We start from the raw sequence: 27,018 nt of genomic DNA, 5'->3' as shown, positions 1-27,018 counted from the left end.
AAACATCCTCAAATCTCTGAAATGGTCGACATGTTGCTTTGACTTTACGATCACATCATCCACATAAACCTCAATCTCCTTGTGTATCATGTCATGGAACACAGTAGTCATTGACCTCATGTAAGTTGCCCCGGCATTTTTCAAATCAAATGACATTATCTGGTAGCAATAAGTTCCCCATGGTGTAATGAATGCTGTCTTTTCTGCATCCTCCTCATCCATCAAAATCTGGTGGTATCCCGCATAGAAATCCACAAAAGACATGATCTTATGCTTGGCACAGTTGTCAATCAGAATATGGATATTTGGAAATGGAATATTATCATTTGGACTTGCTTTGTTGAGATCACGATAATCAACGCACACCCTGGTCTTGCCGTCCTTCTTTGGCACTGGCACAACATTAGCTAACCAAGTGGGGTATCGCGTGACTCGAATGACCTTTGCGTCCAATTTCTTTGTAATTTCCTCCTTGATCTTCACACTCATATCAGTTTTGACCTTTCTTAACTTCTACTTGATGGGAGGGAATGTCGGGCCAGTGGGCAATTTGTGAACCACCAAGTCAGTGCTTAGACCCGGCATGTCATCATAAGACCATGCAAAAATGTCTTTATATTCAAACAATGCTTTGATTATTTCCTCCCTGGTTTGTGGTTCCAAGTGCACGCTTATCTTGGTTTCATTGATGTTATCTGGATCCCCTAAATTGATTGTTTCAGTTTCATTCAAATTAGGCTTGGGTTTCTCTTCAAAGTGACTTAGCTCTTTGCTAATTTCCTCAAATACTTCCTCTTCATCATATTATATTTTATCATCACACTCTATTTCTTGAATTATTATTTTAGAGTTAGATTGGCTTTTAAGACTTGGCTGAAGATTCCTCATGCATGTCATGTCATTGAAACCAACATAAAAAGAATTGTACAAAGAAAGAAAAGAAAATTACACTATCATGAGTAATGGAAAAGGGAAATTGCATTTTATTAAAATAAAGGATAGAAGAGTTTGTACATCAAAACAGACGAAAAATAAAAATAATTTGAATTACAACCCTGGAATAATCCAGATAACTGAAAGGAAAACAAAGCAAACTACCAAAACTCCTTCTGGGTAGGGAGAGGAGTGGCATCCCAATTGTTAAGCTTCACTTTTGGCCCAAAAAACTGCACATCCGCTTTGCTGGATCCTTCCCCGATTTATACCATGTTCACTTCATTAAATAGACTCTAGAACCTTTTAACCAATTCTTCATCAAAATCAACCACATGCTTTGGAACTATTGTTACTGGACGTTTCACGACCCCTGCCTTGATGAAAGACCTGGAGAGACGTGGGACTAGCTTAGGGAGCGACCATGCCTTCTTTTTCAGCTTTCGTGCCTTCTTCACATCATCCCTTGTAGGCTTGAACCCCAGACCAAATGTGCCCAGATTTTCACTCAAGGACACTGGTTGCACATCTTGCAAAGAGGCATCCAGACCTTTGCCCGGTATAAAATCATTTTTCAACATCTCGGTTGCTACCATGACGATTGCAGAAGCTAACTTTGGACCCGGGATGTATTCCCCTTCCAGAACCTTTTCAACTGACACCGTTTTGGACACTTGATAGAACCACGACCACTTATCCTCTTCAGCTTCAATAAACAGGATGGAGGTATCATTGAAAGCACATAAATTCTCATCGCCATGCATGACAATTTCTTGTCTATCCCATTCGAGCTTCACCATCTAGTGTAAAGAAGACGGAACCGCCTTGGCAACATATATCCAAGGCCTACCCAATAACAAATTGTAAGAAACAACCACATCCAGTACCTGGAACTCCATGGTGAATTCAACTGGTCCTATTGTTAACTCGAGCATGATGACGCCAACAGAGTCTTTTCCCCCTCCGTCAAAACCTCGGACGCATATGTTGTTCTTGTGAATCCTCTTATCATCAACTTTTAACTTGTTCAGAGTAGATAGAGGGCAGATGTTTGCATTGGAACCATTGTCAACTAACACCCTTGTGACCATAGAATCTTCGCATTTCACTGTGAGATAGAGGGCTCGATTGTGTTCTGTACCCTCTAGAGGCAAATCATCATCTGAGAATGTGATCCTGTTAGACTCAAATATCTTATTGGAAATCTTCTCCAAATGGTTCACTGTGATTTTGTCGGGGACATGAGCTTCTTTTAGAATCTTCATCAGGGCCCGACGGTGCTCATCTTAATGGATCAACAATGATAAGAGGGAAATCTGAGCAGGAGTCTTTTTCAACTGCTCCACGATGGAGTAATCTTGTACCTTCATTTTTCTCAATAACTCCTCTGCCTCTTCTTCAGTGACTAGTTTCTTCACTAGAATTGGATTGTCTCTGAGTGTTTTAGCTTTCCTTAACTCTTTTGTGGCAAAGCATCTCCCCGAACGAGTTAATCTTTGGGCCTCGTTAACTTTCTCTTTCACTTCCTTCCCCTTATAGGTCACTATCACTTGCTCATAGTTCTGTGAGACAGTCTTGGTGTTAGCTACTAGTAGCTGTGTCACAGGTTTGATAATGATAGGGTCCATGCGAGCACCCTCCACAATTATGACCGACTTACTTGCTAGCCCCGACACTATCACCTTTCGCTTTTATTGCTTTGCTACAACATCACTTGGGGACTTCTTTTGGACTACCACAACTGGTTTATCATTTGGCATGCTCAACTTGTCTGCCGATCCTTCAGATATTGAAGAGGTTGCCTTTGTGACAACCGAGTCCTTGACTGACTTACTTTCACTAGACCGGATCATCATGACAGATTGTGAAGGCTTCTTGGGCTTCCCATCTTTGTGCAATATCTCAATCATGTGCGTGTCAGCATAGGCTGGTAATGGGTTCTGGTTGATGTTAGGTGCTTCTGGGCTCTGGACCACAATCTGGTTCGTATCAATGAGCTCTTGGATGCCATTCTTCAAATGCCAACATTTTTCTGTGTTGTGTCCTGGAGTATCAGAACAGTATGCATATCGAAGAGAATAATCCAGGTTCTTTGGAGAGGGGTTTTTGTAGTTTCGACTCAATTGGCCTCATAACATCCAATTGCATCAACCTTTGAAATAGGTTGGTATAAAATTTCCCAAGCGGGGTGAAAGTTTTCTTTCACTACAACCTTTCATTCCTGAATTCTGGCTTGGCTCGAAAGTTTAGACTAACAGGGGTTCGATATGTTTATGGAGCTGGGTAAGGGTTCCGTGGAGCTGGGGCATGCCATTGCGGGTGAGATGGGGGCTGAGCATATGATTGTGCATGATAGACATGATATTGGGGTGGCATGACTGAGTATTGAGGCTCTAGTGGTGGGAAGTAGTGTTGAGATGGATTATATAGAGTTGGGGTATAGGTTTGAAGCTGGGGTCGAGGTTGGGTATAGTGGGTAGGAGAATCCCCCGGGCCGTGCCACAATCCCAAGACGACCATAGCGACATCCTCTTTCTTCGTTTTCCCAAGCACGCCTCCGATGCCATTCTGGATTGCCTGTGTAGTTGCTTTGATGGCAGAGTAGCTCATGATCTTACTTGATTTGAGCCCTTCCTCTACCATTCCTCACATTTTTACTACTTCATTGAAAGACTTACCTATGGCCGAGATCAGATGACCAAAGTAAGTAGGCTCCAAGGCCTGAAGAAAGTATTCCACCATTTCGTTCTCCTCCATTTGAGGGTTAACCCTTGCTGCCTATTCTCTCCAACGGAAACCATATTCCCTAAAAATTTCACTAGGCTTCTTCTCAATATTAGTCAAACACAAAAGATCTGGAACAATCTCGATGTTGTATTGGAAATTACAAGAGAATGCTTGGGCCAAATCATCCTAGGTATACCATCTGCTGTGATCCTGACGGGTGTACCACTCCAATGCCGCGCCATTTAGACTCTGGCTAAAGTATGCCATTAACAGCTCATATTTCCCACGGGCTCCTCTCATTTTACTGCAGAATCCTCTTAAGTGGGCCACGAGATCTCTGTGTCCGTCATACAAGTCACATTTGGGCATTTTGAACCCAACAGGTAGTTGTACGTCAGGGAACAAACACATATCTTTGTAGGCTACACTTACTTGACTTCCCAACCCTTGCATGTTTCTGAGCGATTGTTCCAGGCTTCTTACCTTCCTAAAAATCTCCTCATGTTCCGGGTTTCTAGGTGGTTTCTCAGTCTCAACAAGGAGGTCGAAACGATGAGTGTAGGAGTAATGATCTGGGGCCTTGAAAGTAGGCTCTGGGGGATAGTACTGATTATTTTGGGTCTAGAATAATGGCTCACTAGAAGATTGATGGAGTGTAGTTGGTGGAGGTGCTACGAAAATAGGGGTAACTGGTGGAGGGGGGTATGGGGTTGTTTTGGCTGGTGGAGCTTGTATGGTTTGAGAAGTGGTGCCATGATAGTGGTGGTAAGGGGTGAAGCTTGGTGCATGTTATAGGTATGAATCAACAGTGGGAAGTTCTTGGGATTGAGCTAGTGGTGGGACGAGAGCAAGGTTGGCAGGGTATGATGGTGGGGAATGCCCTTTCATCCATGCTTGGTACATTTCGGCCATCTGGTGTTTCAATTTATGTAACTCCTCCTTCAGACCAACCTCAGAATCCTCCACCTCTCTCGGTAGATCAATAGTACTTGCGCCCAGTTCTTGGTCAGCCATGGTCAACTTGTTTTTAGACCTGGTGTTGTACAGATGGGTTGCCAAAATGCCAAACAAACTAACCACCTTCCTGTTCTCAATAACAACAACAACTTGTTAGTATTTAAGATGTAACAGATAGGCAACCGCATATTTGGGATGCAATGTACCTAAATAGTTAAAGCTTCTATCGTGTATTTGAACGGTTGCATGTTTCATCCCGGCTTTTAAATAACTCTTCTCATTTTTGTGCTCTCTTTTTCCTTTTCTTTTCACTCCAAATCCTCTTTAGTCATTATTGGCTCTTCCCACTTGTTTCGTTGCTTCCCTTTTATTTTGCACTCATTTTTCTCTCTTGTTTTTCCATTATTTCTTTCCCCTCAATTTCCTTTTATTTTCTCTCCTCTTTTCCTTTTCATTCTATGGTTATGATCGAATCCTATGGGGATTGCCTACGTATCATGACACCGCATGAATCAGATCATTACGTAGTTCAGGCGATAAATGCGAAATAAAAGAAAGACACATTTTTTTGGTTTTTTTCTTTTCTTTTTCTTCAAATTTTGTAAAGTAGAACAAGATAGAAATATCCTCATTACAATGACTTCTCTACAGACTTAAGCATTTTCAAAAACTAAAACAAGACTCAAATGGACTAACAGACTATAAAAGAAATTGCAATACAGACTCGAAAAATAAAATCAAGAATACATAAGTGCTTCCACTGTTGCTCAGTTGGCCTTGCTGCGGGCCTATGCGCCATATCTTCTTGGAGGCAAAACAGGTCATCCATGATCTGTCGGACAAAAATCATAACTGAAGCGAAGAACATGGACCAGGTCATGTCTTCACACTCATTGCACTTCATCACAATGTAGTCCGCAGTCCTCCTAACCCTCTCCCTGATGATACCCTTCTCTTGTAGCAACCATCTAATCTGCAGAGATCTGGCCTCCAAAACTTGTTTGGCTGTATGATTTTGCTCTTGAAGCTGCTGCAGGTCTTTTTCTAGCTACGATATCAGGGCATAGCAGTGCTCCCTTTCTGCTTTGAAGTCTCTTGCATGCTTGGTTATTTCGTTCTCAAGGACATTGACCTTTTTCTTTAGACCTACCATTCTTTTGTCGTACTTCTCCTTCAGTTGTCGAACGAAACTTGCCCGTCCCTCCGCATTCTTAGCTAACTTGGCTCGGTCCTTTACTAGCTTAGCTTCAGTCTTCTCTAACTCAAATCCGTAATCACATACTTTCAGCCTGAGCTTGTCTATAAGTTTCTTATCTTTTTCACTCCTGACAGGGTTCTTAGCTGCTATTTTCATTTTTCGGATTTGGGCTCGGAGGGCTTCATTTTCTTTGGCCAACCTCCTCCTTTCACCCTCCACTTCTTGTGCCTGGAGATCATTATTGAATTCTATGTTTCTCAACTTCTCTTCTAAGGTGTGAATGGCGGCTTGATATCTTTTCTCATTTTCTCCCCAGGCCAACCTTTCTTGGACTTTATCATCAAAAGCTTGAACATGAGGTCTCTTGGCAGGCCTCTCGGGCTTTGGCTCGTTGTTTGCACAAGACATTTTCTCAAACCATGCTGGATCCACTTCCCCCTTTGCGACATCTGGTACCTTGGTAAAATTTTTTAGATACCGGCAACCATTCCAATCCTGCTGAACTAAGGTTTCGGGCAATGCAGCTTCTGGATGTAGCTTAATGACCTGGATGGTTAGATCTTCATCTTCGGGCACCACCTGATATCTTCCTAACTGCCTTAAGACCCTCTGCGGTGCATATGACCGAACACTCCTCAAACCCATCAACATTAGGTAACCCTTGGTAGACGTCATGTGTATGGCTTCTGTCATCAGGAGCCATCCTATAGTCCACTCGACCAGACTTGCTTTTAGAGCTTTCAAGTGGGAGAACCGGGCTTCAAACCCTTCTGGAGTATTGTAGCCTTTCTCTCTTTCCTCGTAGCTCTTGATAAAGTTATCTATGCTCTAACCATAGCTCATGAATTTGGGGTGATGGCGGAGATGCTTGATCAACCACATTTGTAGAAGAATACTACAACCTTCAAAGAATTGAGCCCCGACCTTGCACATGTCAATGCTCGATAAATGTCTGCCAACACTAACGGAGCAAGTGTATGATCTTTCTTAGTAGTGAGGATTTGTGCAATTCTGGCTATACGGATATCCATTATCCCTTCTGCATTTGGAAAGACCATAATCACCAAAAACGCCACAATGAAAGCGAACCGACGGTGAATTTTCCATATGCCTTTATCTTGTTTGTTGTTTAAACTCTTTTCATGTGTTTCGAACCCAGCTGAGTGCCCGAACCTGAAGTACAAGAAGTAGAAAGAACAACATCCTTTGTTTACATGGGCCTTTTTCATTTGCTTACTGATATTAAGGAGTTCAAAAAGCTTGTGCACAGAAGGAGCCCTTGGGAATATAAGTTGTTGTTTCCTTAAGTCCCGACCAAACTCAATATACCCGGCCATTTCCTCCAGAGTAGGGGTGATCTTAAAATTTGAGAAACGAAAAACATTATGGACGGGGTCCCAAAAAGTTACCAAAGCCTTGATTAGATCTTCCCGTGGTTCGATTTCTAGAATGTTTATAAGGGAACCTAACTGCTCTTTCACTCAATCCCGACTATCTTCATCTAGATCATTCCACCAAATACACAGCTGCAGCTGAGCTTGCTCTATGACCAAATGTGACAGATTCTAGACAGTGTTCATTTGTACCTGTGGAAGGTTAAGGTTAGGTTTGACTCTGGTGGACTTTTTGTAAAATAGGTTTTTCAATTTCTAAAAGAAAAATCAACGGAACATGACCCCCTCCCCTCTATGCTACTTTTAGCAAAAGTGATCGTTTTTGCAAACGTGGCCCCTTCACAATTCCAAATAAATTTTGAGGCGAGGGAAAAGTACTTTATGGAAAAATGAGACTTATCAATTCTTTACGAAAATAGACCTTCGACAACAGAAAGATACTCTAAGGCTATCCCGGCAAGAATGGCTTAAGACATGACCGAAGCTGGGTCGGCCCAAACTACATCTATTTGACTATTTACTCTTCTTCTTCTTTTTTCTTTTCAAAAAATAAGGCCGACCCTTATGTAGGTTGCCTACGTATTCCACATCCGGTGAGAATCAGATCATGCGTAGTTCGGTCAGTTTTGACATATTTGGAAGAGATATATTATTGACTCATTTTGAAATGACTCTTTTTCCTTGACTCTGTTCTTTTTCTCTCTTTTTTTGAAAATTTTGACAGAGTTTCGGGACATTTCCAAATACCAGGGATTTTTTAGAACCGGGCTTTATTTCTTCCCTACATCACTCTTGGTTTTCCTCTTAATTTACTTTTCCTAGCCGGTCAACATGCAAGCCGAAATAAATAAATGTTCACATAGCACATAGGATGTATCAGGATGGTCTGTTATTTTGGGTACACCTGTCCTAGACGGACTCAACCCTTGTGTTGAGTCCTCAAAGTCAAATGCACGTGATGCAAACAAACATTCCTACTAGGGATCCAGCATGAGGTTGTGTTATTCTAAGTTTAAACCTGGGGTTGTGTTCTTGACATGTCTTACCCGAGTGGACAACTCGAGCCGAATAGGGGGCAACGTACCAGGAGCACTAAAGTCTACCCGGCCTTGTTACTGGCTCAGCCTCGTTCTATTTGGGATGACTTCTATAGAAAAAGCGCACCACGCGAATGTGTGCATCATTTTTAGAAGACTAAGAGGGGTGACGTAAGAAGACAGTTATATACAATTCAAATAATATCAAATCGGTAAATAGACAGTCATTAGCACAAAAGGTTCACAAAATACAGTAATATTAACAATAAATAAAGCCAAATAAAATCATATTAAAAAGCTCGAATTCTTGAACCCTGAACCAGAGATTCTGGGTTTTTATCCCCAGCAGAGTCGCCAGAGCTGTCACACCTCCTTTTTACTACCCCCGGAAGGGATATAAGGGAGTTTTTTCAATTTAAGTGACAATCGAAACGGGATTATTTATATCAAAATCAGAGTCGCCACTTGGGATGATTTATGGTGTCCCAAGTCACCGGTTTAAATCCCGAATCGAGGAAGGTTTTGACTCTTATTTATGTTCTGCGAACACAAAAATTCGGATAAAGAATTTTGTTAACCCGGGAGTAAGTGTTAGGCATTCCCGGGTTCCGCGGTTTTAGCACGGTCGCTTTGATTATACTTGGCTTAATCAAATTGTCTAATTACTCATTTTAGAACCTATGTGCATTTGCCTCTTTTAATTAAGAAATTATCTTAAAACAGGTCACGCGCACGTGTACCTATTTGTTTGGCGTGTCGAAAATCATGTCACGCGAACGTGTCCACAATTAATAACGCTTTATTATTATTAAGAAAGTTTAGTCGAAGTTGTGCGAACGCATACTCCGATTTTGTTTTAAGAATCATAATTATGTTACGCGAACGTGTCCACAATCACGACGATAGATTAAGTCGCGCCTAAAGCAAGCTACGGGGTTCATAGGTCAATTAGTTTTCCCAAAGTTTAGATAGCATGTGAATGGTCATGGATTATAGAAAGAAGATCTGAGAAGACGTGTATTTTGTTCGCCATCCTCTGATTTAAACTTTAAAGGCTAACCTTTCATTCAAAACTATACTAGCTAGTAAGGTTTTATTTTTTGCCTTATATTTAATTAACAACCCCTTTAAGAAATCTGATTTTAGCCATTTTATCCCATTGTAAATGTAGCCCCTATTGCGTTTCAAAATTTTAGCCACTTAGTTTGTAAAACCTATTAATTCTTACGACTAGATGAGGAAACAGTAATGCCAACACTATAATCTCAGTCATTAACAAATGAACATCAATTTTTAGTCATGATTATTCACACAAAATTATCAAAAGAATATGACAAGTTTAATGATAAAATAGCACTTCAATGACATATGCTCAAAGAGACAAAGTATATCCAAACCGTGAAACATCCATAAGAAAACCAACTCAAATACATTTAAATTCGCTGGAAGAGATCGAGGAAACAAAGTGATCATGTTTACTTGGTCGCTGTTTGTTAGGCTTATTTTCAGAATTTAATAAATATCAGTAATTGACATTGAAATGAAACCATAGAACACTTCAACAATATTTTTGTATTTTTTCTCTGTTCTCAGACCAGAAACGAAAAAAAAAGAACAGTAGAAGAGAAGAAAAATATTTTGAACCCTAATTTTCTGCTTTCAATTTCTTTCCGAAAATCCTCTCTCAAAATCTGCTCTCCCTTTCCAAGAAAATCCTTACCTTATATAAGCCTCCCATATTTCTATAACCTTCTTCAAAAAATCCAAAAAATGCAATCCCTTTGTGAATGATTTTAGGGACAAATGGAAGGCATTGATTGATTTCCATCCATCCACGGCTCCCATTCTTCCAACAAATCGATCAAGGGACTAAAAACGTGCAAATTCGGAAGGAATCTTCTATTTTGTCAGAAATCCGTTAAGATTAGAGTGATGTGGAGAGATGGGTCCCGTGTGTGAGTGAACTCGCCTGAGTTGAGGTTGGCTCAGATAAGGGAGACGGTGAACAGTGCATTGGGCGCCGTTTCTAGGTCTTTCAGGTTTGGGGTTTGTTTTGGGGGAAATGTTATAATGGGGTTTATATATTAAGGGGTAGTGGGGCGAGTCGAACCGGTTGGCTGGGCGGGTTTAAGGGTATTTTGGGCTGGAGTGAGGGGCTGGGTAAGGGGTGGATTTGGGGTGGAATTTGGGCTTATTATCAAATTCGCCCAATTTTAATTTAAAGACCAACCCTTTCTATTTCCTTCTTAATTTTTTTCTTTTTTTTAAAAAATATATTAAATAAAAACTTAAATTAAATTCCTAATTTTAATTTAAATCATAAAATCAAGTTAATTATCTAACTATAAAATTTATAAATATTAATTGATCCTAAATTAAAAGAGAAAAATTAATAATCCAAAATTTAAAAGCTTAGAATGCAAAAGTGAGCCATTTTTGTGATTTTCATTTTTAATAAAGCAATTAATTAACTAATTAACCCTAAAATATGAACACAATATCTAAATACAATGCATGGTATTTTTAGTATTTTTTTCATGATTTTAATAAAAGTAAATATGCGCAGAAATGCAAACAATTAACAAACAATCCTACCAAAATCCTATAAAATTTCAAACAATTAGAAAAAAAAATTATTTCTTTAATTTGTAGGAGTATTTTACATAGGGAAAAAATCACGTGCTCACAGTGAGATGATATTCCCAAAGAGTGGTTGAATAATATTATATTATATTTAATGCATAGCCCTAATAAGTAGCTTAACCCGTACGAAACTTGCATACATTCATGATTCATGGTTACTGCAGTGTACGCCCCAGTGGCTTGTCTTCAGTATTCAGGTTAAACTTGTGTATTCATATCTCTTATGTTATGTTTTTGGTTTACATACATTATCCGTCTTAAATACTCAGCACATCTTTCATGTTGATGCCCCTTTCTTCTGGGCGTTGTGTTCATGCCCACAGATACAAATAGAACCGGTGACGTCCCTCCTCAGTAGAGTGCCTGTCTCACCTCCTCAGTAGGGTGCCTGTCTCAACTATTGGTTATTACACTCCACTTATTTGGAGTAGATATATGGAAACCGATTGGTACTGGAGTATATGTCTCTATCATTTTGGGTATGGTAGGGCCTTTTCCCGACCAAGTTGTATATTATGGTACTCTTAAATGCTTGCAGACTAGTGTTCAATGTGTAAGTAAATACATGTATGACTGCGTTGGCAACAGTTGAATATATGTATTTAAAGTAGAAGTTTCTTCCGCCTGTCAATTGTGAATATTCTATCTTACTATTATACATGGAGGCCTGATGGGCCCAGATTTCATGTTGGGAGGTCTAAGTATGGGCGTCGTTTCGCACGGGCCTTCGGGCGTCATGCGCCGGTCATACCACCCAAGGTTGGGATGTGATATAATAATTAAAATAATATGACCTAATGTGCTCAAATAAGCTCAATTATTATTTGCCAAATTTAATTTGCTTTAAAACAAACTGCATATTGTGTGGGGTAAAATTGGTTAGCGAGAGGTGGATGAATGACGAGGTGACAATGTAACTGGAGACAGGTAATATATAAGTCAACAAATAGCTGACATCGGATACAAATATGAGCACGATATTGTGTAAATTCCGAAGGCATGCAAACCGATAACAAAGATTTGAAAGGAAAACATCAGTTGGGAAAGACAACATTCAATGAACATCCATTATAAAGAATCTTTGTATTAATAGCCAGCCGTTAAGCATCCATCAATGACAGTTTTATTCTTATTTAAGAGCAACTTGATTTGGGGGTCTTGTCTCCCTAAATAAAGCTATAAATAGGAAAATTAATATCCATTGTGAGACACAAAAAATCATCTGCACTCAAAGGTTATAATTCGCTCTCATATTAATAAATTACTTGCTTTCTTTTATTCTTAATATTGTTCATATTATTGCTTCTAGAGAGGCTCATCATACAATCAGGATTGAATTTCTTTAATAATCTTCACTTTATTCTTACTTATTTCATATATTTGGACTAATTTAATTCACGTGTCTATAAATCACGCTACAAAATTTGACTGTACTATTTTTATGGGTAAATAGTTTGATGCCCACCGTGGGGCATAGACAACTATATAATTACTTTGATCCATTCATTTGTTACTAACAAAGTTTGATTCTTTTCTTTCGCAAAAGAAATATCATATATGGCAACTAACAATGTGAACAATTTCTATATTGTTGGAGAACACAACGAACGTGAAGATGTGTTCCAATATGATGATTCAACTGGCGAAACTTGCAATGAAGAAGATAAAATAAAACTCCAGTTTGCAAAGGTCAAATCCTTGTCATGTGACAAGTTCAACTCCTGATGATGCGGATGACGAACAGGTTGTTGAAACGATCAAAATCTTGAGAGAGCAATAAAGGAAAATTATGAATCACCTCTCACGACAAGACCAGGTGATGAAATAATTGAAGCAGGCACTTTAGGTTGCTTCCAATAACTCTAATACAGAAGTTCGGATTCCTCCCAGCATCCCTGTAAATCAAATAGTTTAAAGAACCGGCAACAACACTCCTAGGGAGGAGTTTGATTTTAATGAGGCTTGTGGTACAAGTAGTGGATCTGGAAATGACCACAATGCCAATGATCCTTTCAAGACCGAACTCAATATCATGAGGGAGATGAATGAACGAATGGACCAAAATGCTAAAGAATTCAAATCTTGGATGGATCAGATATCGAAAGCTCCATCGGAACTAAAGAGACCGGATTCAAAGAAATATATGCAGCTGCTATTCAAACCAAGTGCGGCCCCGAAATTAATCCCAAAAAGATTCAAGAATATTCCAAAGTATGATGGGACTTCAGATCTATAAGAGCATATAACGATTTATACTACGACTGTAAAGGGACATTACTTGACTCCGCACGAGATCGAATATGTTTTGTTGAAAAATTTTGGCGAACCCCTAACAAAGGGTGCTTTAACCTAGTATTCTCTTTTAACTAACTATTTCATTGATTCTTTTGAAATGCTTGTAGATTCTTCCATTAAAGATCATGTTGGGCAAGAAAAATCCAATCTAGAAAGGTGTACATATTTAGAATTGCCTAAAGAGAATCCGAACTATTATGAGAGTTCATGATTTGGTTTCAGAAGGAGAGGATGTTATTTCCGACATTACCTGATGAGTGGGCAGCTCAAGCATTCACCAAAGGTATTAATCCGTTGAGCTTCAATGACTCCAGAAAAATGAAGGAATACCTACTGGAATTCCAGGAAACTACATGGGTAGATGTCCAAAATTGATATAACTCAAAGATCGAATTGTAGATGATCAACTCAGTTCTTAAGTGTCTTCTAAAGGATAGATCCTGATTGGAATCAGGAAAAATTCAAAACTAATTTTGATGCAGATCGAAAGTCTTTAGGAGTCGCTTTCAGCCTTATGAAAGGGTTGAGGGGCATGGAAATAAAGAATTTCATTCATCAACAATTTTGATACCGATAGAAGAATGGATCGTGGTTGGAATAATAGGGATTTAAAAGAAAATGAGACATTGGGGTCCCGATATTCAGCATACCCCTGATTATCTGACTATAATTTTAACATCGGCCTAGTATAATTGGTGTCAGCTACGAGAAACACTAAGGAGGCTAGGTTTCCAAAACCAATTTGATCGGATTCTAATCTATGGTATGAGTTCCATAGAACATATGGTCACAAGACTGGAGACTGGCAGCACCTTCGTGAATAGGTGACAACATTGTTGAAGAATGGTCACCTCAGAGAATTTCTAAGTGATCGGATCAAGAATAATTTTGGTAAAATTGAGATGTTATGGAACCATCAAAACCGGCTGCACGGTTACCTCGTATGACGATAAATACGATTTTTGGTGCTAACAATGTAAATAGGGTGACATTTTCAGCAGCAAAGAAGATGAAGATATCAATAACTCATGGCAAGAGGATCCAGGAAGCTTTATAAGATGACATCACTTTCACAGAAGAGGATGTTGATGGATTTCTTCTATCACACAATGATGCTCTGGTAATATCTGCTAATGTCTTAGATTTTAAAATTAAACGTGTGTTGTTTGATCTAGGTAGTTAAGCCAATATTATCCAATGGAGAGTTTTGGAGCAAGCAAAGTTTATCGAAAATAAATTTCCGACAATAAAGCTTTTGGTTGAGTTCAACTTAACAAGTGTAATGACCCGAGAGTGATTTTACTGCTCGCATATGCCGAAGGCATAATGAAGACCATTCTGTTCAGAGTGGTAGATGGCGATATAGAATAAAACGTGATCCTTGGTAGGCCTTGGATGTATGAAATGAAGGTTGTGTCTTTAACTTTTCATCAATTGATGAAATTACCCACACCATAGGGAGTCAAGCATATCAGAGGAGATCAACCGGCTGCAAGAGAAATAAATGCAGTTACCTTGTCCAATAGCAAGGGAAAAGAATCAACCAAATAGCAACTACATGAGTTGGTGCCCTCTTTCACCCTTATGGTAGATAATGGAAAAGAGAAATCATCAGAATTTTATCAGGTACTAAGGTCTTTCCAGGTACTGGAGAAAACAAATGCGACTAAATCAACAGCTAAAGAGCTCGAACAAGTGGACTTGTTCATAGAGTTATTAGAAAGGAAATTCCATTTAGGAATACGGTTAAGTCCCGAACTCAAATTAAAAATTATAGATTTTCTAATATCTAATTATGATTGATTTGCATGGTCACATTTAGATATGATAGTATTCCATTGGAAGTGGTTGTCCATAAGCCGATTTTGGATCCTACCTTCCCTCTAGTAAGGCAGAAGAAATGACCGATAGCAGAGGTTAGAAATAGGTTTGTCAAAGAAAAAATAACTCGGTTACTGAATATATCCGAGAGGTAAATTACCCTGATTGGCTAGCTAACATTGTAGTAGTACTTAAGAAGAATAATAAATTTAGAATGTATGTAGAGTATAAAGATTTGAATAAGGCATGTCCTAAGGACTCTTTCCCCTTTCCAAACATTGATCAAATGATCGATTTTATGACCTGACATGAGTTAATGAGCTTTCTTGATGCGTATTCGGGTATAGTCAAATTATGATGCACCCAAAAAATCAATAAAAACGTCATTTATCACAAATTTTGGCACATATTGCTATAATGTGATGCCTTTTGGGCTTAAAAATGTCAGAGCCACTTAGCATAGGCTCGTTAATAAAATGTTTGAATAACTAATTAGTAAAACAATGGAGGTATATATTGATATGTTGGTCAAGTCTCTTAATACATGAGATCATTTGGCTTATATACAAGAGACATTTGATATTATGAGAAAGTACAATATGAAGCTCAAACCTGAAAAATGCACTTTCGGGGTTCGCTCCGGAAAGTTCCTAGAGTTTTTGGTTTTTCAAAAATGAACAGAAATAAACCCCGATAAGATCAAATCCATCGAGGATATCCCAGATAAATTAACATGTGTGAAAGAATTACAAAAGTTGACCGGCGGGTTGGCGTCTCTAAGCCGGCTTATCTCAAGGTTTTCAGAGAAATGTCATCGTTTCTTTTTATTTTTGAAAAAGAAAAACTATCTTGTGTGGACGCCGGAATGCCAACAAGCATTGAAAGACTCAAAAGGGTACCTTTCAAGCCCTCCGTTGTTGTAAAAAAAGATGGAAGGTGAGCAATTGTTAATTTATCTAGCGGTCTTGAAAGTAGCGGTAAGTGTTGTTCTGGTCCGAGAGGAGGAAAATAAGTAATTTCATGTTTACTATGTTACTAAAATTTTATCGGGAGAGGAGACACTTTATCCGCACCTTGAAAAGTTAGTCGTAACTCTTGTAGTCATCTCTCGAAAGCTTAAGACCTTATTCATTTCATAGTTGTTGTGACAACTTTTCTCTTGAGAAATGTCGTTCATAAACTTGAATTATCGGGTCGATTGGCTAAATGGGAAATCGAAGTTAGTGAATTTGACATTGAATACAAACCCATGACTGCAATCAAGTCACAAGTTTTAGCCGACTTTGTGGATAACTTTAGACTAGGATTGATGCCTTTAGCGGCTAAGGAAGCAGATTGGTATCGGGGACTGTATCAGGTGTTTGGACCTTGTTTACAGATGGAGCTTCTAACATAAAAGGGTTCGATCTCGGGGTAGTATTAATCACTCCTTCAGGAAACCTTGAGACAAGTCATTAGAACTGTACCATTAACTAACAATGAAGCCGAGTATGAGGCTTTGGTTGTAGGATTTGAATTAGCTTGAGAAATAGGCTCTGAGGTGATTGAAGTAAAGGGCGACTCCGAGCTGGTGGTGAATCAGGAGTATGGAATTTTAGACACCAAGGAGGAGCGCATGCAATAGTACTTGAATAAGTTTAAAGTATTACTTTCCCGATTCAGGGAATGGTCGATCATCCACATTCCGAGAGAAGTAAATATGGAGGCAGATGCATTAACCAACTTGGGGTCGTCCACAGAAATGAAAGGAGTTGGACGTGGACGAATATTATGAAGTTAACTCAACTAAACTAATTTGGGATTGGAGAAATGAGTTTATAGAGTATTTAAGGCATGAAAAATTGCCTGAATATCCTAAAGCATCCCAGGAACTACAGACTAAAGATGCTCGTTAGTGTCTTGTTGACGGTCAATCATACATGAGGTCTTTTCAAGGACCATTGTCTAGGTATTTAGGGACATCGGAGGCTGACTGCGCAATAAGATAAGTTCATGAAGAAGTGTGAGGGAACCACTCCAGTGTAGACTAGTTGGTTCTCAAATTAATAAGGGTTGACTACTATTGACCCCGGATGGAGCAAGACGCAAAGATATTTGAACAAAAATATGATAAATATCAGTGTCATGCACAGTTAATGCATCAACCTATAGAAATTTTTCATACGGTGGTTTCACTGTGGCCGTTTATGAAATGGGGAATATACATAGTTGGTGCCTTACCATATGGAACCAGGCAGGTAAAATTTCTTTTGGTTTAAATTGATCAATTAAATGGGTTGAAGCGGGTTCTTACAAAAAGATCGGAGAACGATAAGTGATGGGTTTCATATGAAATCACACCACATGTCAGTTTAGAATGCCAAAAGAAATTGTTTGTGACAATAGGCTACAATTTATAGGTTCCAAAGTTAATAAGTTTTTGGAAGGATTGAAGATCAAACGGCTTACATATTCTCCGTATCATCTAAGTGCTAATGGACAAGAAGAGTCTACCAACAAGATAATAATTCAAAATCTCATAAACAAGTTAGAAGATGCTAAAGTTAATTGGCAAGACGAGCTACCAGATGTGTTATGGGCATAGGAATGACGAAATCGAGCATAGGTGAATCACCATTTTCACTTGTATACGGTGTGGAATCTTTGATCCGGTGGAGATTGGGGAATCGACCATAAGATATTCCCGAGAAAATGAAAAGGCAAATAATGAAGCCTTCGAGTAAACTAGATTTGCTTGAAGAACATCAAAATCTAGTATATGTGAGGATGGTGGCACAAAGGCAAAGAATGGAAAGATAGTACAACTGTAGAGTAAATATTCGATATTTCAAAGTTGGAGATTTAGTTTGAGAAAGGTAGCTCAAAGTACTCGAGAGGTTAACGCCAAAAAGTTGGGACCAATGTGAGGAGGACCTTATCGGATTTCTGCTATAGCTAGAAAAGGTTCGTATCAATTGGAGAATCAAAATGGAATAAATCGCCAAGCAATTGGAACGTGACTCACATCAAAGGGTATTATTGCTGAAGATCTTTGTTGATTCTGAAAGTATGCGTTGCCCTTTTTTCCCCTTCATCCAGTTTTTGTCCCAATTGAATTTTTCTGGCAAGGTTTTTATTGAGGCAACAATGTTAAGCATACTACAAAGAAATGGTCATCAGCAATAGTAAGATCTCTTGTTTTCGAATTCTCATACTTAGCATCTGAACACTGGGAGGAGGAACTATAACATACTAGGGCACTAAAAGTGTCACGGAGATAGGGGACTGTTAGAACCGATATCTATGTCTTATCAAGACCGAAAATTGTATGATCATCCCCATAGAAATAAGTTGTATAAGTTAGCAACATGCATTGGCAGCTTTATTTACTTAAGAAAATGAATGTTTATGTAAATGTACTTTTAAATATGGAAGGAATAAACCAAGGTCCTTTTGTATTTATCTTATTTCTTGTCCAAATGATAAGTTAGTTTATTTTTAATTTGTAAGTTAATTAAACTTCAAATACTTATACCGAAATAAACAAAATACATCCTCTTCAATAGCAGTTTAACCATATGGGCCCTGTCTTATGAAAACCTCATATTCAAAGGGTAGATTCTGAAAGTGTAAATGCCCAGGATCAAAGTTATCGGATAAAAACAAAAAGAATATCGAATCTTTATTAGTTAAGTAAAAAGAATATTTTTTACACAAGATTTAAGCAAAAGACTTTGTTCATTATTTGAAATTACAAACTCAATGAAGAGTTTTTGACATAGTTACAAAGGAAAAAGAAAAATTTATACATCAATCATATTTGTCTGCAGAGCCCGAAGGAAGAGAATTGTCTTTGGTTTTATTTGCATGAGAAGATTGTTCGCCTTCGGTTCGAGGCCTTCTTACTTATCTTCTTATTTTATAGCTTTCTCCTCAGCTTTTGGAGTACTCCGAACTACTATTCGAAGAACTCGTAGCAATGAGCCGAGCAGGCAAGTTTTCGAGAGAAATTGTCTCCAATCCGCGAGCCTTGGTAATGCAATCATCAATGTCAGCAATACCCTCCTTGGCTGCCTCCAAAGTTTTTCTCCTCATATGATAAATTGCATGAGTTTTCTCTAGGAGGAAATAATCTTCTTGATCTTGGAGTTTAGATTGGAGTTTCTTGATTTTGGAATAAAGTTGATATTATTTAGCTATCACAATGTTGATCTTGGAATAAAGTTCAATATTGGTTTTCACATGGAGTTGGTTCTGCTCCATAACATTTCTAAGCCATTCTTCCATTTTTTCTCTCTTCTCTTCAGCAGCCACAACCTCTTTGGTTTTCAAGCGTAAGTCTGCTTCCAAGTTGTTGATTTGCTGGATAAAAGTAGACTCACGCTCGGTTGTCGCAGTTACGGTATCATGCAGTTCAGCCCACTTGGCATTTGCCTCCTTAAGATCCTCGTATAATTGAGTGGCTTCTTGGCTGTGGGCAATTCTATATTACTCGTATTTCTCTAATTGAGCCTCGAACTTGCCCATTTAAGCAAATTTTGCTTCCAACACGAGGAGGCACTCGACAAGTTGATTTTGTTTATTTATCTTAAATCAAATTTTGCAGGCCCTCGGAAGCAAGGAGGTTAGCCTAGAAAGATTAAGCTACAGTTATAAAGGCAAAGACTAACAAATAAAAAGGGAATATAAGAAGGTTAGATTGATGCCAGAGCCGAACAGTTCATGTTGGTGTTTATCAGACATTCGGCAGAGAGGGAGTCCATTTTTATCCAATAGTTTTCTGTGGCCAGCAACTTCAGGTAGTTGGAAACCTCCACTAGCTTTAAAAGCATGTGGCACTCATTCGAAACTACGATAATGACACTTTATTTTCCATTAAGGTATTGAGTGGGTATCAGGTAAGTGCTCCCCAAATTTTCGTGGTCGGATGATCGTGGGGAAGGAATATTTTATGCCTGTTCGGATGGGGCTAGTGGAGAGGTAGCAGTTGGTGTAGAAGGAGATATGATTGAAGCTAGCTCAGAAGTTGATGGCGGAGGAATGTCAGGGGTAGAACTCTTCTAACCGGAATCAACAATGCGGATTCAAAAATGAGATGCAGCATTTTCGGCCAATCCTATTTTCGTGGAGAGTCCTTGAACTTCTTCAGCTTGTGGAGTTTGAAGTTCACCCGACTGAACATCCGGTTGAGCTAATGAAATTCTTTTTCTTCTTTGCAGAGGAGCCACTTCATCATCAGTTCCTTCATTATCAAGGACCACTGTGACTGGTCTAGTTGGAGTTTCTTTGGTTGAAGTCTTCTCTCGAGTCTCTGGCATGGAGGTACGTTTTCTCTTTAATTTTTTGTCCTTGGGTTAGGGACTCCGGGAGGAAGCACCTTCATCGTAAGTAAGAGCGACTTTGCGTGCCCTCTTCCGGTTGAGGATATCTTGTAATCACTGTTGGGCTTCCTCTAGGTCATCGAAAACTTCAACAACATGGCCAACAACAGATCCCTTCGGAAGACCTGTGTGTAGCAAAAAGAAATTGATTCTAAGTCATGATAAAAAGTGAAATAAGGAAGGAAGAGCCTTTACTTACCATGATTTTTGGCTTTCCAATTAAATATGGGAGCCATTTCTTTCTATCTTCAAGAGTTCGGTGTAGAAATGTCCAGATGTTTTGTACCCATTGGGCCAGGTTCTTAAACTGTGGTGGTTCCCAATGAGTAGTTGGAATAAGAAAAATAAAATGTCAATAAAGGGAGAAAGTCTTTTTAAACACGGAAAGGGAAAGATATCCGAAGACTTACGAATAAGATTCCAAGCTTCAGGAATGGGAGGAAATGTTGTCGGGAGAATGTCCCTGATAGCAATAATAACGAACCGTTCCATCCATCCACGATCATGCCATCAGTGCTAGTAAGGATGTCATGGTGGACTCATTTGCTGAGATTTTGCACACCTCCACGGAATATCTTTGGGGAATAGAAATTGATCACATGAGCGAGGGCTAAGGTTTTCCTAATCTCAGAGGCACAGTCTTCGAAGAAAAGCCACCGTGCAGCATACTGATGGGCCTACTTGAGCCAAGAAAATTTGGTAACGATAGAAGAATTCTAGTATTATGGGGTCAATCTCATGACCCAATCTCAAAGTGAAAGGGTTCGTATAAATATACATGAAACCTGGTTTAGTGAAGGTAACACTCTCCGCCTCATTGGGGGCAAAGATTTCGATGTTATTCCAATCGCAATCTTCTTTCACGACGGGAATGTTGGAAAGATGAATGGAAGAATGATACAAGTGAGTAGACTAGTGTCTGTCTCTTTTGGGATTAACAGGTTCTTTTTGGACTTGAAGGTCTGACTGGTGTTAAGTTGAAGGCGCATGATGGTGTTAACGGTAGGAGGCTCGAAGTCGGCATCGACTTCTTTAGTTTTGTTCTTCTAGGGCCACCATCGAAGAGAAGGCCAGAGTTTTGAGGGAAGCAACGGAAGACATGATGATAAAAAAATTGGGTAAGAAAATTTTACTGAGAAGAATGGAAATTTGCAGTATGATTCTGAGGACATTTGAAGAAGAATAAGGATTTGTAAAAGTGAAAGGTAAAAGTGATGAATAGTGAATAAGTTTATAAGAGGCATAATTCATGGTCATGATTACCTAGAAAACTAGCAAAAATATTTGCTAAATCATGGGATAACACGTGTTTGAGTCATTAAATGTGAAGAGACATGCGTCCTTTCAAGTGTTAGAAACTATTCAGAAACTTACTCGTTAAGGAAAGAAGTTTTATCTACTTCACGATAACACTAAAGTATTGTCACCAAAAAGTAGGGGGATTATCTATATGTAGTAAAAGTGATTAGCGATAGGTAGATGAATGACGGGGTGACACATGTAACTAGAGACAGGTAATATGTGAGTTAGCAAATACTTGACATCTGATACAAACATGAGTTCGGTATTGTGTAAATTCCAAAGGCATGAGAACCGATAACAAAAATTCGAAAGGAAGACATCGGTTGGGAAAGACAACATTCAATGAGCTGTCATGATAAAGAATCTTTGTATTAATAGCCAGCCGTTATGCAGCCATCAATTGCGATTTTATTCTCATTCAAGAGGAGCTTGATTTGGGTACCTTGTCTTCTTAAATAAAGCTATAAATAGAAAAATTAGTATCCATCTGTACTCAAAGGCTATAATTCGCTCTCATATTATAAAATTACTTGTTTTCTTTTGTTCATATTATTGCTTTCGGAGAGGCTCATCATACAATCAGGCTTGTATTTCCTTTATAATCTTAACTCTATTCTTACTTATTTCATATTTTTGGATCGAGTTAATTTACGTGTTTATAAACCATGCTACAAGTTCAACTGTATTGTTTTACGAGTAAACACATATGGTGTGAGTGCTAACACTAGTTGATTAAAAACAACCTCCTCTTCGCTTTATAAAGAGTTAATCTTTTAGTTGGCTATTGAGGAGCTAGTAAATGCGACGCATGAGAACTGCACCATAAGGTAAAAGTGATAGATTTGCTCATATTGCCTCTATTTAATTTTATATGATGGTGTTACTGGATATGAAATTTAAAAACGAAAGAAATAACTTTTGTTGTATATCAAAAGTACCATTAGAATGTCTAGGCTTAAATATGTTAATAACATTTTCGTGGTTGTAAAAGTACCTTATTTAAGGTAAATGGGAAATCCAAAATTAAAGAGCTTCCAAATATAAAAAGATGTTTCGCACAAAGAAAAAGATAATTGAAAAGATGCCACATAAAATAGAATAGAAAGAGTATACTTTCTACGTCATATCTATTGTATGACGTCTTTAGATGGAAAGATAAAATGCCCCATGCAGTGGCGTACCTCATCATCGGAAAATTATACTATGAATACAGAAGTACAAGAAAATGTACTTCGTATATAAGTCAAAAAACACTTTTAATACACGTATTTTAAATCTTGAACACCCTTATTCACCACTGGCCCCACCTATGCCACATTCTAGAAAGGGGATGTAACAAAGAAGAAAGCTGAAATAAACATAAAACAATAACTTGACTGAAAAGGTAAGAACTTTTCCTCAAGAAAAAAGATTTGTCAATATCAACTATGCAATAGCACTTTGCATTCCCATAGTGTGTGTTAAAAAATCATCTTGTGACCTGTGAGGACTCCTCAAGTTACAAACACATCCAATACATTAACCAAAACAACTGTACAATCAGCTGATTCTGCAAATGTGCAGGTTCTTCAGCTTGAAAAACATAAAGGCAAAACATGAAAAGGCATCATATCATTTATTGAATTATTTAGCATAAAGGGGAGAAGCAGACGGTCTTGGATAAGCAACTGAAGTATGTTTATTACCAACATCACCAGCACTTCGTCTACGTGGTCTAGGCCGGTTGTTACCGTGGCTGCGAGTATTACCTGCATCTTTAGATTGTTGATAAAGTTGCTCTAGTTCTTTAACAATGTCACTCATGCTTGATCTAAACCGAGGATCTTTGGATAGGCACCGCAATGCCAGGTTAGCAACTTTACTCGCCACGTCCATTGAATACTGGCCTTCAAGACGGGTGTCCAGAACGCGGAAGACCTTACGTTTGTTACCTAGGTAAGGCTTTGCCCACTCCACCAGGTTGTGTTCTCCAGATGGTCTATTCTTGTCGATTGCTCTACGACCAGACAGCATTTCAAGGAGGACAACTCCAAAACTATACACATCACTCTTGGTAGTTAAATGACCTGTACCAAACCGATGAATTAGAAGGGAGATGGGCAAATACATAATTCAGGGTACATTTGATTTTATGATAACGTTTGAACTCAACATGTAAAGTCAATCAACAAGCTGATTTCTGTCTTATATTCAACTGATTGAAGCATCAACATCAAGAAATCAGAGTTCGTCAACAAAGAGCACGGTTCCTGACTTGGAGATGGAGCGGAAGTGCAAATGCATTATACGTGAATAAGGTTCTTGAGAATAAGCAAGAAAATTGAATCATAAGGAACATGATGTAAAAAATAAAAAATAAAAACAAAATGCACGTTAAGTGGATCTTGGATAAGAGCAGAATGCAGATCTTCCATCATAAAGGCAAAGATGCCCTGATCAGTATCTGTCTGTTGTTCCAAATTAATATGATACTCCATCAAAGTTGGGCTAAATGGGAACAAGAGATGAAACCAATGCACGAGTCAGGAAAAAGAAATCGTACCAGTGGCCATGTATTCTGGAGCTGCATATCCATAGGTCCCCATAACCCTTGTGGAGACATGGCTTTTATCACCTGTTGGTCCATCCTTTGCCAATCCAAAGTCCGAGAGCTTGGCAGTGTAATTCTACAATGTTATAAGAGAAACAACAGACCCAAGTAAGCTAAAGTTCCCTGGTTCGTAATTAGCAATTGCACAAAGATCTAATTCACAGCAGACATACTGAGTCAAGCAAAATATTCGAGGTTTTGAAGTCTCGATATATCACTTTGGTTTCAGCACTGTGGAGAAAAGCAAGCCCCTTTGCAGCTCCAAGAGCAACCTTCAATCGTAGGTTCCAAGATAGAGGCTGGAAATAAGATCCCCCTGTTACAGAACAACATACACTTTTACGCCAAAGGCTTCGCTGATCATAGTTTAGAGTTGAAATTACAAATGGCGGAGACAAAGAACTCACTTCTGAACAAATGGTTTTCCAAGCTGCCTCGAGGCATGAACTCATAAACCAAAAGCCGGTGTTCATCCTCCAAGCAATACCCGATCAACTTTACGAGATGAGGATGAGAAAACTGTCCCAAATAGTTTACTTCTGCCTATAAACATAGAGGCACAATAAAAGTTAGAACGCAGACAACCTTTACAATCTTGTGATACTCTCAGTTAAGAAAGTATTAGCACATAAACAAGCGCTGTAATAAGTAACGACAGTTCATGGGATAATCAGTGCACTTAAATGGAACACAAGAAACTCACCAGCCATTCCCTGTGACCTTGAAAACCTTCTTGATTCAGCCGTTTCACAGCAATGATCACACCTGTACCGGGCTTGGTAGCTGCAAATGTGTTCTCGTCAATCCACCCTTTGAAAACCGAGCCAAATCCACCTTCTCCCAGTACACTATCGGGACGAAAATTCCTAGTGGCTGTTCTGAGCTCAGAGAAACTGAAGCTCTTCAAATTGGCCGACTGCAATATCTCCCCTTCACTTCTGGGAGCCGGTGGCACGGTTGAGACCCTCGAGCTTGGATTGCTATCATATCCATCTGTGCTGACAGATCTTGAATTTAGCCCTGTTAACAATTATCTTAATATATTAGATAACTTGCTTTAAATGCCAGTATCCTTCAAAATTTAGCAAAAAATATCCTCATTCAACCACAAACAGCCACTTAAAACCAGAGATAGCAACATATATACTAATTAGGAAAACTCTTATTACCAAATAGTAGGGGTTCTATACTAACAAGTTAAAGATTAGCAAAAACTCCAACAACAACAACAACAAAAAACCCAGTATAATCCCAGCAGATGGCGTCTGGGGGAGGATACGGTGTATGCAGATCTTAAATCTACCTTGTGCAAGGTAAAGAGGCTGTTTCCCATAGACCCTCGGCTCCAACTAGCCAATTTGGTGAAACCCAAACTTATACACCTGTTAATTATTATGATGATGAAGTTGATTGTATTTCAGTTATATGAACTAAGACATGATCATCCTTAAATAAATCAATGAAAATTGAAATGAGTCAAACAAATTTGCAAATTGTGCAAGCAAAGAAGTAGAAAAATCACACCTTTGAAACACATTCTTACCTGTATGAAATGGGCTTTCAGCTTTAATTCTAGCACTCAAACAAATCCCCATTAGAAAACAAGAAAATCACCCTTTTCGAACTTCCCTTCTTCTACCACAAACTTCTCTTGCTCTGTATATCACAGAACACACAACCACTTGTAAAAAAAAAAACAGAGAGTAGATCCAAGTAGCTCAAAGCTGAAATATTATGAATATAAAAGTGAAACCCCTTTTTACAGCTCCCACCAAATGACTCTTTTTTTTCAAGAACCGAGAAATATAAAACTAAGAGAAGCAAAATAAAAAATAAACTAAAAGTAGAGACTTTTCAAGAAAAGAAGCACCCACCCCACCTCTACTTCTTTTTTTTTTAAAGAAAAGTCAGGAGGTAGGAAAGATAAGAAGATGATGGCTGTTTGTTGTAGAGCAGAGGTTTCTCTGAAGCTGAGAGGGAAAAAAAAGCCAAAGGAAAGGAAAGAGCTAAATTTGGCTTAAGTTTAGCATTGGTTTATAATCAATATAGTGACTTAGAGGAGAGGAGAGGAAGGTTGGTAGAAGGGGATATTAATGGCGGCATGGGTCCTACTTCCTAATCTTTAAGCTGTCTCTCTTTCTTTGGACTGCTGGTCTTTAATTCACACACACACACAGTAGAAAGAGATTGCTTTGAATTTGTATTGGTGCCATTTGTACTCTACCTAAGCTAGGTGAGGTTTGTAAAGCATGGTGTCACCTTTGTACAACCACAATAATTATTAAGTTATACTCCCTCCGTCTCGTACTAACGGTTGTGATCACTAAAAATGATTATCTCAAGTTATTTGTTATTATAAAAATTTAAGATAAAATTAATTATTTTTTTCCTTTTTTACACTTAGTAATAATTATTTTTGAAGACGAAGATAATACATAAATATAATAAATATTTAATGAGGAGAGATTATATTTTATGACATAAATAAGGGTAGAATAGTTCAATCTCTTTCCTAATTAATATTTTTTAAGGTGTGTGTAAAAGAGAAACACGACACATAATATGAGACGGGGGAAGTAAGTTATATGCATCCTCATTGTAAAATAAAAAATTATATTATTATATTATTTGATAATATTTATAGGTAAAAACTATAATTTTGAAAATAAGATAGTTTCCTACTATTGATAAAGATGATATGGTGAGTCTAAAATATACCGACGATATATATAACTTAAAATTTTAATTATTCACCTCAATC

At 38.4% G+C, this 27,018-nt stretch overlaps 2 protein-coding genes across 3 annotated transcripts; both read right to left on the bottom strand.

Moving 5' to 3' along the window:
* Positions 1-1,733: 1,733 nt before the first annotated feature.
* Positions 1,734-2,198, bottom strand: LOC138886175 (uncharacterized). Its single transcript, XM_070167214.1, has one exon. It carries the CDS (start codon positions 2,196-2,198, stop codon positions 1,734-1,736), a length of 465 nt encoding a protein of 154 aa, XP_070023315.1.
* Positions 2,199-23,078: 20,880 nt separating this feature from the next.
* Positions 23,079-26,276, bottom strand: LOC104224727 (receptor-like cytoplasmic kinase 176). Of its 2 annotated transcripts, XM_009776416.2 has the most exons (7): positions 26,132-26,234; positions 25,801-25,913; positions 24,961-25,277; positions 24,665-24,800; positions 24,431-24,573; positions 24,210-24,333; positions 23,079-23,733 (listed from the first exon to the last, which is right to left on the bottom strand). In XM_009776416.2, the coding sequence occupies exons 2-7, from the start codon at positions 25,850-25,852 to the stop codon at positions 23,291-23,293; spliced, it is 1,215 nt and encodes a 404-aa protein (XP_009774718.1). In that variant the 5' UTR covers positions 25,853-25,913; positions 26,132-26,234; the 3' UTR covers positions 23,079-23,290. The 2 variants fall into 2 exon arrangements, with proteins under 2 accessions (XP_009774718.1, XP_009774717.1); XM_009776415.2 differs by having other exon boundaries at positions 25,801-26,276.
* Positions 26,277-27,018: the final 742 nt, after the last annotated feature.

Source organism: Nicotiana sylvestris, chromosome 2 (genome assembly GCF_000393655.2).
Source record: "Nicotiana sylvestris chromosome 2, ASM39365v2, whole genome shotgun sequence".
In the NCBI taxonomy this organism is placed as follows: domain Eukaryota; kingdom Viridiplantae; phylum Streptophyta; class Magnoliopsida; order Solanales; family Solanaceae; genus Nicotiana; species Nicotiana sylvestris.
The sequence above is the reverse complement of the archived record's forward strand: the minus strand, read 5'-3'. Positions and strand labels throughout refer to the sequence as shown.